Here is a 14,923-nt window from a genome sequence, read left to right as displayed (position 1 = left end):
GCGAAGAACATGTCAGTAGATAAAGTGCATTTATTACGCTGCATTTTGTATGAATTCCAAACAGGAAGCAATGTATCGGTTGCATGTAAAAATTTATATGCGGTATTTGGAAAAGATATGGTAAATGTTCTTGTCAAATGTACTTGTCAAAGATGGTTTCGCAAATTTCGTTCCGGGGATCTGAGCCTAAAAGAAAGTGATCGACCTAGACGACCATCCAAGATCGATAATGATTGCAAAAGAGTTAGGCATTTATGGTACAACTGTTGGAGGTCACATTAACACACTTTGTGTCTGTGTTAAAGCAAAGTGTTTGGGTTACACATAAAAAGAAATAGTAATCCACCACAATAATGCTCGACTGCATACTGCAATGGTGACACAAAAACAAAAACTGAATGCGTTAGGATGGGAAGCCGTTAGTCAACCACCGCATTCACCTGACATTGCACCATTTGATTATTACCTGTTCAGATCTCTGCAAAATTACCTAAAATTCAATTCTTTTGAAAGCATTTCTAAGGCAGTTGCTGACTATTTTAACTCTAAGGACGAGAACTTCTACAAAGCAGGAATTCATTGATTATTTGAGAGATGCCAACAGGTTGTAGCAAATACCGGAGCATATACAATTGATTAATATTAAACGCGTATCTTTATAAATGAATTCTTTAAAATACGACAGAACTTTCCCTCCAACCTATTTTACATTTTGCGATGACCTAATTTTTAATTTCATCAATAACCGAACAACGAATAGCATACTGTATGTATATAATAACACTTTCACATAATATTAGGCATACAAATAAGTTCTCCGTGTTAAAATTAATCATTACTTAATATAGAATCAATCCGTCTGCTGCATTAATTTTTTTGGAAATTTGAACAGACCAACTTTGACATTGACGCTTGCACGACCATAGTTTCAGTCGTTTGCGACAAGCTGTCGTCCAGTGCAGATCATAGACGAATAGCAAAAAGAATCAGCATTTAAAGCTTCGCTAAACCAACGAAAAAAATGCAACTCAAGCTAAGGAAATAATTATTGAGCTGGTTTGGTATCAGTACGCAACAAGGAATTGAACTAAGAATGATTTCAAAGATTTCGTGCAGAAAATTTCATTCTTGTCGTCAAGATGAACCCTGAGAGTACCTTCAAAGGTAGCGTTCGATGGAATCGGGAAAAGAATCATGTACTAAGAAATTTGTGAAGCGCGATTAGACCTGAACGATATAAACCGAAAAACTGATCAAACTAGTGAAACACCGCCGGTTAAGTCCGTCTCCATTAAAGACAACCTCAGAAGTAATCTTCACATTGGGCTGGTTGCCTCTTCCAGTTAAGCGCCATACTAATCTCATAGATCGATGCAATCATGTTTAGAAGATCAGCACAAAGAGATGTACGAAAATAAGCCCATGGCTATATCGCCTAAAAACCACATCTATCGATCTACCTATGCACGAACACATAGGTAGGCAATGCGGTAAGAGGCAAAAGACCGCAGATGTGTAATGATGTTTTCGATTGTAAGACTTGTTGTTTTGACTAAATTTTATCATATATTTTTTTTGTACATTTAATACATATATACATAGTACATACTATATTTTACTGCTTGAATAAAATTTTATGACATTCCAGAGGGAAGCCTTCCTTTTAACTGGCAATTTTATAATTGTCTCTGTCACCGTATGCTGGGTGCACAAAGGCATCCTAATTGCAGCATTTATTTTCTTAATTTGCAATGACTTTAATTGCAAACGAACTACAAAATTATTACGTTCCAATACACTAAAGACTAAAGTGACAAGTCCGAAAGTTATTTAGTTCTGCCTTTTCTTTTACTGTATTGTATAAAATAAACTGAAATTTTTGCTTTCAAAATAAACTACAAAAAGAAATTCGTTACTTTTACTTGGCTTACCTTTAACCAGTTGTGAGTCAATCCCAGTGATCTTACTGATAGCGCTAAGGCTGCTGGTATTTGGCATAAGCCCGTTCCGCTGGCATCTAGCTCCTTTAGACTCCAAGAGGCTACAAACTCTTGCATATATGGACCCAAATGAGGATTGAAGGCGATCGATAAAGCCACCAGTCCCGTTATACCCTGTAAAGCCCGTATCGACTTTCCTTGCAGCTGATTATAAGATAAATCCAAGTATTGAAGATTCGGTAAAGCCAAAAATGTTTCATAATCGATATCGCTGATGTTGTTCCCCGCTAATAGTAACGTGTTTAAGCTTAGCAGGTTATAGAATGTTTCGCGATAGACAGTAACGAACTGATTATTAGCCAAATTTAATACACGTAAATTATGCATCATTTGCGGAAACAAAGAACTGTCTAGGCTCTCTAAACGATTGCCGGATAAATCTAGCACTTCCAAGTTATACAAAATTGTAAAATTCAACGAAGCCTGACTCTCGATTTCATTGCAGCAAAGATATAATTCACGTAATTTCATGTCGTACGCTGGAGAAAATGATTTCAAACGATTGTAGTTTAGATTTAATGAGATTAATGACGAATTTCGCCACAACGGTGTAACGCTTAAACGATTATGAGACAAATTTAAAAACTGTAGTCGACTAAACTCCTCTATGTTTACCGTCTCTAAATAATTTTCGCTTAAATCCAACGAAAGCAATGTCTCGTAATCATGTAGCACATGCGGATACGGCGGAAATTTTTTTAAATTCATTTTAGTTAAGTTAAGCAATGTCGTTCCTTTTAAAGATCTTTTCTGTAGATCGTGACCATCATCATCATTATGATGACGAGGATGATGACAGTCCGGCGGCGAAGACGGGGAGGATGATGATGGCGATCGTTTTTGATAATATCTCATTTCAACGTCTTCGGGCCGGTACATGGGCTCATTTTCGTCTCTTAAGATACGATATATTGTCTCGTAAGATAAACGCTTTAATTCGCTGCGATATAAATTATAATGATCTTCATGTTTTTCTTTGACAGTAGTAGTGCTGGCTTCATGATCTGATAACTTTTCATTAAGTAAGTCTTCGTCGTTAATAAGTAAACGTATCTGAGTATTTTCTATTTTGGCACAATGTTTGATGGGCATCAGGCAGGCAATTATTATCAAAATTAGTACTCTTCCAAGCGTAACGGATCTCCATGTCACGACGACGGCGCGATTGACAAATGTCAACCCAGTTTGAAATAAGGAGGAATGGCACATTTTCAAAAAGAAAAAGAAAAAAAAAAAAAAAGAAGCGGATTTTTGTTACTTCCGTTCGAGATAATTTGTTATGTTCTCCGTTAATACGAATGTAATGCAGTTGACATCTTTCTCTGCTTTGTATTGTTATTTTCTGTTATTTATATTAAAACACAAAGTGAAAAGAAAAAAATTAGGTTAATAAACTTTGAAGGCTGGCGGAATGTTAAGGAAAGTAGTTAAGGATAAAAAAAAGTATATAAAGTTTTTTTTTTTTTTTTTTTTTTCTAACGAAGCAAATGGTTGCTTGTGTTTTTAAATATTTGAGTCACGTTTCCTTTTTACAATTTTTGTACTTTCTGCTTAATAATTTTTAGCCTGTTTTTTTTTTAATTTTTTTGTTTTATATCTTGTTTCAAGTTTACTACAAGAAAGAGCAAATTCTCCAATACTTTTGTCTGCTGACTTAGCCTTAAGAAAGTTTGTTAAGTTAGTTTTTTGCTTTCCCGCTCAATTTAAATATTTCCGCGCGTGGAGTTCATGCAGAAAAGAAGAAATTGCGTAATTATAAATTTTAAAGGACTTTTTTCCTTTTACTTATAGCTCGTTCTCTGCTAAAATTCGTCATTGAGTTTTTTATTATTTTTCACTTATTTCTATTCTTTTCTTAATTGTGCAGATTTATTATTTGTTGCTGTTGCTTTCTTTTATTTAATACTCTCTTTAATTTGTTCCGCATTTCATCCTCTTTTCTTGTCCGTAAAACGTGTTGTTGTCGTAGAAAGTGTTTAGGTTGATGCTGTTGTTGTTGTTGTTGCTGCTTAGCATTTTTTGGTAAATATTTTGAACGGTCTTCTTTCTTTCGAGAGCTTGGCACGCGCGTTTATGGATTTCTTGATTAACATTCCATTAATTTTATCTGCAATTAGAGAAGATTTGACATGTAATTAAGAAGCTGTTAAATGCAAAAATTAAATGAAAATCGAAAGTTTAATTATGGAAAATTGGAAAAGCGATTCTTTGAAAATTACATTTATTTAAATTAATGAGGAAATTTAATTAAAATAGCAAACTAATGTCAGAAATATGTATGGGCGGTAGGGGGGTTGAATAATAGGAGGTGTGGTGTGCTAAAAAAAAATAAAAAAGTTGCATTTTTCCCGAACAAATTTTTTTTGTTCATTCATCAATATCTATTTCTTCGTCCCCTTTGAACTAATTTCCCTTATACGTTATTTATATATATATATATATATCTATGATGCGCTTTTTGCAAGAGGTTTTGGGATCTTTCACCAATGTGGTCACCGATGTACTCAATCGTGGCAAAACTCTGCCCTTTCATGGATGTTTTCAGTTTTAAGAATAGGAGAATGTCACAGGCGGCCAAGTCCGGGTGGCGCATTATCGTGACACACGTTTTATGCCCAAAATATGCGAAAAAATTGCATGGCATGAGACAAGCCGATATTCCAACATCATAAGCAACATCTCCAATTGGCGACTGTCCATAACAATTCTATTCACGTTTGTATTCAACGTTTTCATCCGCGGAGATAGTCGTTCAAGAATTTTCTCGAACGTATCAAGTCTTGTGCAGTAGGTTTACCATACATTAATAATAATACTTCGTCTAATGATTTCCAAAAATATTTGCACAACGACTTGTTTATTTATGTAAAACAATACATAAAGTTCTTATATAAATAAAAATTTGATTGAAAAGACACGTTCTGTATGTCCATCACTAAAGAACGAGGGGTATACTTATTTTGCCAAAACGTGTGCAGAAAGATGCTTCAGAGACCATAGAAATTATATATATTCTTGATCAACATCAAATTGTGAATCGATCTAAGCATGCCCGTCTGGCCGTCTGTCGGCCTGTATAATGTTTGCTAAAAAGTTTCTCCTGACCGCAAAAATGAATCTATCGATGCAGGGTGGTGTTGCAAATGGGCCAAATCGGTTGAGGGGCACGTGTACAATACTGTGTAAAGGGAGGACACCTCTGTATTGTATGTTTTATGGGCGATGTTGTCGTATAACTAAAAAAAGGAAAAATCGGACGCTGCCACTCAACTTTATAGTGCGCTATATAAATACTCTGGTCTCTTGCGCAACTGCGTAGTATGTGTGATAAATATTCTCGCATTTTCAAAAATAGACATATCGCCCACGAACTTGTAGAAGAACATGAAAAGGGCCCAAGCTTTTCAAGAACACACCTACAACATGCCCACAAGCCTATGTAACGAAAGTTGAGAACACTTTTGCATTCCGTACTTTTTGTTTTGCTTTACTCATAAAGCGCAACAAATACAACCTATAAATTTCATCTTTTATTCTGAAAATGGAAAAAACCAGCCGCGCCCTTTTTTTGTATTATGTAGTTTCGTTATTTATTCCTTTTAAGAACTATTTTTTTGATTATAGATGATGACTTAGACGATTGTAACAAGTATAACCCTTGCGCATAGTAGCTACTACGAGTTGGGTAAACTTCCAGAGCCTCTGTTTTGGTTTGGATTCTCGCTAGGAACATATGATATATTTTAATCAAAAAAACATATTTGTCAAGACTTTTTCTTTGATCTGATCTGATGTGGGTTTTTATAAAAACATATGTCTGATGAACGACAATACAAAAAAAAAAATTTTACGCTTAATACAAAATTTTTTAATTATGTTAATGATCTAAGTATATTCGCAAACACATAGATTTTTGCAAACTCTCTCCTCATTGGAAAGAGAGTGCCATATAGTAATCGGCAAAAGCAATCTCCCTTTATTAATTGTTATTATTATTGTTGTTGCGGTTGTATATCGTAACGTGTCGTGTGTTCGCATATGTGAAAATTTATCAAACGCATTTGCATTTACATTAAATGAAAATATTATTTTCTGTGACAATTTCCTTCCAAAGCCTAACTAAACTAACATGAAAATTCATACCGCTAATGCCTGCCTATATGTACTTACACATAACGATGAGTGAAAGGATAAAAGAGAGAGAGGGAGAGAGATGGATAGAGACAGAAAGAAAGAGAAAGAATAATAGCAATTAAGTGAATGTATTTGATATAGAGACGGAAACATGAACACATATCTGTGAGTGCATACATATATATATATGTATATACCCATATCTATCGGAATGTTTATAGTTCATTATAATCTGCATTTGCATACAATCGCAAAAAAAATAGAATTTGTGATGTGTAAATTTAGTGAATGGAGTTTAATTGTTTCGTTGCGTTTTGTTTTAGTTTAAAATGCATATTTATAAAATACATATATCTTAAAATATTTATTTTGCATATTTTATAATTCTCTCGACTAATTAAGAATAAAGTAATTGAAATTTTAAAAGCAATTCTTTGGAGAATGCTTAGCTGCCGCTGGGACGTTAATGACTGTAACAAAAAAAAAAAAAAAAAAAAAAAAACAAATAAACAAACTTCAATTTAGTAAACACATTGTTTAGATAGTGGGTCCATCATCTAATTTGCCACGACAATCCTCATTGAGATTTGGATCATTATTTTTTTCAACATATTGTCTGGATCTTGACATGTATGTGTTGCGAAACATAATACATATGTAACTTGTAGAGGGTACAGGAATTGTTAAAATTTAGTGCATGGAACTACTCGTATTTGATTAAATGACTTCGTAAGTAAGATTCATTGTCCCCCCGGTGGAAAAAAATACACCCATTGTGCTTGAAAGAGACCCGAACGTGAGTAGAAATTAACTTTCGAGTGTTGCTTATAGGCTCAAAGCTTTACTTTTGAATATCAAAATGGCATTACTCACAATGAGAACGTTAAAGAAACATAATACCTGGCTTTTTGCGGCACGTCTTGCACGTTATATGGCCACACGCCATTCATCTCCTAACTCAACCAACTCATTACGAGAAAGCATCAACGATCATGGACTTTGTACATCCGGGTTATGTTGAAGCATTAGCTTGCTCCAATAAATGACGTTTGTTCATCAAGAAATAAAAGTCAGATATATGTGAGAAATCGGCAAGGGATTGTCGTCCCAGGATTACATTTTTATTGAAGTCTAGCGGCGGCGATCATTTTTTAGTGAAAATGGTATGAACATATACTAGAATACAAATACGACGAACAGATACAAATAATAAAATAAAAATTAAAAAAAATTAATTTAATGCCCCCCCCATCCCCTTTATATACATCATAATTACCTTTTTTTATTTTTATTTACAGGTGAGTAAGCGAATAGAGCTTTAGAAATATTGCAGGTATGTACGTAGTTAAGAACCATAAATTGTCAGATTTAATGCAATCTGAATCGCTAGGGCGTATTTCTCACGTTATTTATAAAGTTATGCCGTCATCTTGACAAGTTTGAAAAACTAATACAGTTCGCAAGCTTTCAATGTAAGAGTGATGGTCACACTGGGAACGACGCAAAAACTGGCATTAGGTGGCTGCAGAGCAAACGTAGACAAAAAAAAAAAAAATGATATTTGGATTAGGCGAAAATTTACCGCTGCTGGCGAATTTCTTTTACAGACAAGTGTAAAGCGTAGTCTTCTTTTTTCACATAATAAATGTATCGGGAAATAAAAAAGTTTTTTCATCAAATGTTCCTCAAAAATAATACAGCCAGTCAGTGGAATGCTTTTCTAATATTTCAAAGTCTTTTTTTGCATGGAATGAATTCTCAAGATGCTCAGAGCATAAGCTTTACTTTTTGCCATGACACCAACCTTTTGATTCAAATCTTTTTTGCTGCGGCCTTCTTTTGAGATATCTCAAAGGATATAGTAGTCAGTCAATAGTAGTAAGTGAGGCAACAATTTGCATTTCCATTAACGAAATCTTGCATTGACTTCATCAGATCCATTACAGTTGTTCCGATACAAACGACGAAATTTTACTTTGTGATGGAATGCGCTGTCTTTAGATGTGTTTAAGATGTCATAAGGCTAACTTACTACATGAATATACCAATAAAAAAATGTTATACCGATTTACTGCATTACCAAGGCAATGTCAAAATTACATGGGTGACCTCACGCACCCCTCTGACGGTGCACGAATGTGCGACGAGATTAAAAAAAGCACAAGTCCCTGCTGATCGCATATCTAAGGTTAAATAATATTTTTTACTCTGCGGAGCAAATACTCTCCTACCGATAATTGTCGGTACGGAAAGGGAAGCAGGCACGAAACACGGAAACACGACCTAATCGGGTTTTTTAAATTTTTCTTTCAATTATTCCGTGCGCGTCGTTGCTAGATGCGTTAGTAATGAAAAACAATCCTAAAGAGATGAAGGAAGAGAGAGAAAGAGAGGGAAAGTACGCCAGTACTCCTCGGCGTTGAATGAGTTTAATTGGTTTCATTGTTTCTATTCTAATAACAAAATTGTCTAAATCAGAAGTAACCACCAACAACTGACCACGTGTTTGACCACTGCTAAGTGCTTATTGCAAACTTTTGCTCAATTAAAATCAAAAGTAGCACTCCATGCACTGTGGACAACTTTTCGCTTTTTCTATTACTTCAATTACGTTTTTTTCAAGTTTAATTTTAATTAATACTTTTTCTTTTAAATGCATTTACCATGTATTCGTTTTTTTTTTAAACATATCTTTACTGAAGTGAATTGTAATTAAATATTTTTTTGTAGAGTATTGAGTAGAGAGAAAAAATCAATTCAATCGTTTACATACATATTTATACAGATATGTAATGTCCGCATATTGATATAAAATAAAATATTTTCATTTAATAAAGTCAAACAAACATTTATATGCAAATCTGCTGAGTATACACATAAATATGTTAATGTGTTTTCCAATGTGTACTGAATGTTTTTTTTTTTTATTATTTATTTGATTTGTACTAGCCAAGACCAATAAGTTTTTCCTAGTCAATAATAATTTAAATTTTATGGAATGTCGGGCTTTTTTATTATCGATTTGAAAGTCGTGAAAACGACATAGCGCGTCAATATTTGAACTAGCGACTTGGAATCTTGTGGAAATTGGCCCCTACTGCCAAAACTAAAACCTCACGGCGTTGCAAAACACTTGAACTGTATACCAGAACATCTACCACAGCTGCTTCTTGATACTGCTACTGGCGTCTGTACATCACTGACACATTCTCATTGATCTCTCCGAGCTATGTCCTAGAAATTTAATACAAATATTTCTTAGTCCTACCGGTAGTAGTTAGGTAATGGTCTTAATCTCTTCGAAACATGTGAAAAAGTTGAGGAAGGCTGATCAGATAATTGACTCGGTAAAAAAATGAAGCTGGGTATACCACATGACGAAAACCGGGTAATATTTTTGTTTCTCTTTTCAACAATAGAACCAAGAAAATGGGTCTATGGGTTAAAATGTTTATATGAGTTTCGATAATTACACGAGGATTTGCGAGGACCATTTAGTCGTCCTCCATTTGCAAATCTTAATGTCTCGGCATCAATGCAAGAAAAGGGTAAAGTTTTCCTTTCTGCGAATTCTTCGAAAGTTGTTCCTGATAGCGAATTATATATGTGATTTATTCTACCGGTACGACAGACCTACAGACAGGACTCCAAATTTTCAAATTTTCTAGTTTGCATAAAGTCTTCAAAAGGCCGTTTCCTTTTTCGACTATTTTTATCACGTATACGTTCCTCTCGCCAGGACATTACTTGAAAATCGTTGAGAAGGATGTTTAATTTTTATGAAAAGACTTCTCCCGGAGCCAAGTCGAAAGCAATCCACGTATAATTGCGTCCATAAGAAGCGTAGTGTTGTCCGGTACCGACATATATTCTTGTATTTACAACGTTGCTCTATTTTTTAGTGAAGAGTGTTTCGCATTTTCATTGCTTTGTCATTGACATCGAGATAAGCATCGATACTTCTCATTATATTACGTAAACATAAGTAGTGCACAGCAAATGTGTTTACTCAGTATTTATATTAAAATATGAACAGGATATTAAAACAAGCAGTTAAGTTGTATGGCGCACTGCACACAAACGAGAGTACGCACATATCCATCCATAAGTTGACACGACACTCTATACATTTGAAATATCATAATATATATATCAAATAAACGAATGACAATCAATAGTTAATATACACACAACGCACATGTGTATGTAAAAGCGTATGTACATACTTCCTTGGTGAAATCTCGGCAGCTGTCAGTCGCATATGCGTTAAATACATGAAGTGTATTAAATTAAGAACAAGCATGTTACCTTGCAAGTGATCGAATTCGCTTGCAGATAGTTCATGCTAAATATGGGATATTTTTTTTTTTAACTAAAAGTGTAGATCCAAGAAAATCGTTTCTTCAAGTTCGACGTGGCAATTTTGATATGTAAGATATGCTTCAGGCTTGCACGCTAATATAGATGTAGCATAATATTCTCAAAATTAATTTACTGAATATATATGTATATGTATGGATTCTCCAGCGTAATGCCGCAAACGAAACGGTGAACAAATGTTCCAGAGTGTTACGATTGTACACATAGGTTCTAAGAAAGATAATCACCTTATTATTATAAGATTTCCTGGAAAAATGCCAATAAGTACGCACGGAATATGGAAACGTGCGATCGCGTGGACCGAAAGAATCTCTCCCTTTTCGTTGATGTGCTACTGAAAGCAAGACTTAAACCAGTATTTGACTACTACACACATATATAGGCCCTAACATAATTTCAATAGTGTTTCGATAAAACAACAACAAAAAAATGAAAAAAGGGGCGTGGCTGCCAGTAATTTCTGGAAGAACACTGTATACATTCGAATATACAAGATACGTTTTGCTCTGATTAGGCAGTCAGAAATTCTAGCGGTTACATAACGTCTACTGAGATGAGAAAAATATCAACAGGCAGGCCTAGTCTAATAAATATTGTACACCTTTGGGATATATATTGGACTTTAGTGAACTCTACCTTGTCTTAAACACAACATATGCAGACACTGGTAGTTATATATAAATGTATATAGTATAATATAAATTTAATATATAATATGTGCGTACAAATGTATGAATAAAATCCGCTATCATAATAACCCAGTTACACTAACACATATATATATATATATATATATTATATATAATATTGTAAATATTTATTTAAATAAAACAGAATACAGAGTCGCTTTTCCGTTTATCATCATTCCATTCTTTGTACAACTTTTTTATTGAAATTTTATTTTTTTCTTTATACTTTTCTTCATATTTAAAAAGAGAAAAGGGAAAATGTAGGAATAAGAGGAAAGAAAGGAAAACGGCGTACTATCAATAGAAGAAAAATTCCATGATATTAAAATTTCTTTTTTTTTGTTTTTTTTGTTTGCCTCAAGTGTGTCAAGCAGTTGTATTTACGGTCAAGTAAATGGTGAATGTGAAAATTCCACGACCGAAAGGGTCAGGGTAAAAAAAAAAGAAGTGAATTGACGGCGAGGATACAATAATATTTTTGCTGCGCTGTAATTTTTTGCATATTAATATGCATATGCATACATACATATATATATATATATGTACATAGCCTTACTGACAAGCATTGTAGTAATGTGCGAAAGAATGGCCTGATTGTTGCTGTACATTGAATGCAGCAAATTATGACATTTAACAAGCAACAGTTGTTGCTGTTATTCCTTCACATTGTATTCTTTAATTTTGTATTCAGACCGAACTGAGCCTCCCGGGCCAGCAACTGGCCGGATAGAAAATTAATATTACCATATGGCCGGTAATTGCAGGACAATTTAAAGAGAAACTCTTCTTTTGTTGTTTGTGTAAATTGTGAAGGAATCGTCGTGTCGTTCATTGTCTTATTTTTCTTTATTTTATTAAATTTTACAGATTTTTATGAATACATCTTTGCTGTACTGCTACGAATTTTATGATTATATTTAGTATATATTTTGTGAAATAAAGAGCAGAGGATGCAGGGAAAGAGCAGAAGAAAAATTGCAGGTTTTTCGTATTTTTTTATTAAAATTAATTAAGTAAATATTCTTGATTTTCGCATTAACATAATTAACATGAATTCATTTTACATCAAAGACACTTTAACGGCAAATGCTTTTATGCAAATGAAGCTTATTTTATTATTAAGTTGTCATGTAAAGGAGAAGTAGTGAGGGGAAAAGAAAAGTAGTTTACCTTTGCTATTTAAATAGGATGTGATGATTTACTGACAACTGCAAAGACGTTTCGTAGAATTCTTTTTAAATATGATACTCTGCTGCAAGAAAAAAAAAATTTTAAGCGCGTTTGCGAATTCTTACGGAAGCAAAGCATTGAAAACATTGCCGCAATGGATTTCCTCATATCGCGGAACTTTCTCTAAGTAGGAAAATTATGTTCTACCGCCATCACACAGGCTAGGCTTAAAACAATTGAAAAAGAAGTGAACGAAAGCAGATTACACAAGAAAGAGCGATTTTTTCATTCTTATATAGGCACTGGTAAGATCGATCCTCCATAGAATATAGATGGAAATACTTATTGTTGTATGTTGTTATTTAGTAAAAGCCAGAAAGCGCTTTTCCTCTTGGAAAAGGCTGAAGTTCGTTTTCTTCTTGCCTTTTCTACTTGCAACCAAAACAGGGTTGAAGCTTCCTTTTTGGTAGGTGACACTAATACTTTCTTTCTTAGCAGATATCGAAAGTAATTTTGGTTTTTCTTCATTCATTTTTTAATATACTTAAACTTTATCCTCGGGCCAGTGTATGTTGCTTCTCATAACATATGTGAAACTTCTTGCAGGCGATTTCGGTGTACCTGCTTTTAAGCTTTCTATCGTTCAGAATTCATAATAAACAATGAACGTATTGAGAATTGCCAAATAGACAGACATCGAAATTTTTATAAATTTTATTATCAATTATTTTGAGTAACATAAAGCTTTGTGCAACAACATGTAAGCCTTTCTCGTTTAGTTATCGATTTTCAAGTATGTTTCTTTGTCACTGCCGCAAGGTTTTAATAACATTACAACATTACAAAGGCAGGCGCTGTAAGTGCAGCCTTTTGACAAATATCTCGTGTTGGCTTGTCGTGGAAATAATAACGCAGCAGCAGACTGTGCTGTGCCAGTGTCAAATTTTAGGAATTTCAGTTTTCGCCCACAATATTAGTAAAAGGAAATTTGCCGACTTTTCTCTGTTAAGCATTGTCAAGTTAAGAGAAATACATGATATTTCTAATAATCCACTACAAGCTCTCTTCCAAATATTAACTACCCTAAACAATGTTGAAGGCTTCGCAAGAATTTTCTAACCAAACTGTGTATAATTTCATACACTCTCGTTGCGAAAATATGCCAGAATATCCCAAGCTTAAATTTAGCCCCTTCATGAATGAAACTACATGACTGTAACGTCAAAATTTATTCGCATCCTAGTACTACAACGTGGGCGCTTGTGTGTTCATATCTCAGTTTACTTTAGTCGTAGCTGTAGTGAGCGCTTACTCGGTAAAGCCATAACTCTTACCGAATGGGCACAGTCACAAAGCTGCGGCCAATTTTTTTTTACTTTCCCGACTTCTTTCGGGAATGGGGACATGCCCTAAAAGAAAAACAGCAGAGTTTTAGTGATGACACAATGCGTCATGACGTTTTTACTGGCAATACAGAATTTACAGAATTCTTTTTCTTTTTCTTTTGGGTTTGAATAGCCTTGTATTAGATCATAGACGCATATGCCGTTGGCATTGTTACGTATTTAACTCAGATAATCCTTAAACGAATATTTTCATAAGTTTCTGTCATTTGGCTTTTTTGAAAATCTCCAGATAATAAGGATAACGTATGTACTATGTACAAAATCAATTTTCTATGAAATTCTTAAGCTGTTAATGGAAGGAACGGTTGCTTTACACTAAATTTCTATATGTATATATATATGTATATCTATGTGATTGTTGTTAAACCGAACTGGTCATATATATTGGATGACCTTTCGAAATCTATATTACTCGGATGTGATTTTCTTACATAGATGATGCATGCATGGATTATAATATAAATGTACTCTACACATCTTACATAATATACTTACATTTAAGTGAAGTGGAAGAAGTAAAAATTAAAGAGACATGTGTCCGCACACAGCAAGTGTTGAATTTTCTTTTACTTAAATTTATATCAAATTTTAGTAAATTATTCCCTAATTTTTGCAATAATTTGTGCATGTTTTGTTTTATAAGAATAAATGCATTTCATTTAACCTATGGAATTCGCATTAACAACATTGACAACATATATGCCTGCATCATATACGCTTCTTGTAGATGATGCCTGTGTTGTCTTTTATATTACAGAAATCTGAACTTATGACTTTTTGACACACAATTTCTTGGTTATCATAAACATCTGGGGAATAATAAAATAAGTGCAAGCAAGCATGCATGCATGCATTCATACATTTCTGCACGCCTGTGCGTGTATGCGTGTGTGAATATATTCGTTTATGTACATCTCTTTATATTTCATTTTTCTCTCTTCGGAGAGAAACCATAAATATTAAAAGGATTTAATTGTCATTCCTAAGCAATAGATAAATGACTTAAAATTTAATTGTGTCAAATTATTGAAGACAATGTTTGGTTTTTTTCTTTTTTTTTAATTTCTCCAATATATTTTGAATATTTCAAGCTTTCATTGCATAATTAATGGCGAGAAGAAAAGATTATTGATGATTTTATGTT

General features: G+C 33.8%; 2 protein-coding genes across 3 annotated transcripts in view; one reads left to right on the top strand and one right to left on the bottom strand.

The window, feature by feature from the left end:
* LOC119638707 (protein timeless homolog) overlaps positions 1–14,923 on the top strand; it is a 244,359-nt gene that overhangs the window by 136,960 nt on the left and 92,476 nt on the right. The window lies entirely within an intron of this gene.
* Positions 1–14,923, bottom strand: part of LOC119638784 — a 64,490-nt gene that overhangs the window by 12,407 nt on the left and 37,160 nt on the right. For both annotated transcript variants that reach the window (XM_038035791.1, XM_038035792.1), the window contains exon 2: positions 1,932–3,342. In XM_038035791.1, coding sequence (XP_037891719.1) covers positions 1,932–3,209 — 1,278 coding nt within the window. In that variant the 5' untranslated portion in view covers positions 3,210–3,342. The remainder of the gene's footprint in view (positions 1–1,931; positions 3,343–14,923) is intronic.

Source organism: Glossina fuscipes, unplaced genomic scaffold (genome assembly GCF_014805625.2).
Source record: "Glossina fuscipes isolate IAEA_lab_2018 unplaced genomic scaffold, Yale_Gfus_2 109, whole genome shotgun sequence".
NCBI lineage: Eukaryota > Metazoa > Arthropoda > Insecta > Diptera > Glossinidae > Glossina > Glossina fuscipes.
This window is presented reverse-complemented; position numbering and strand designations above follow the sequence as displayed.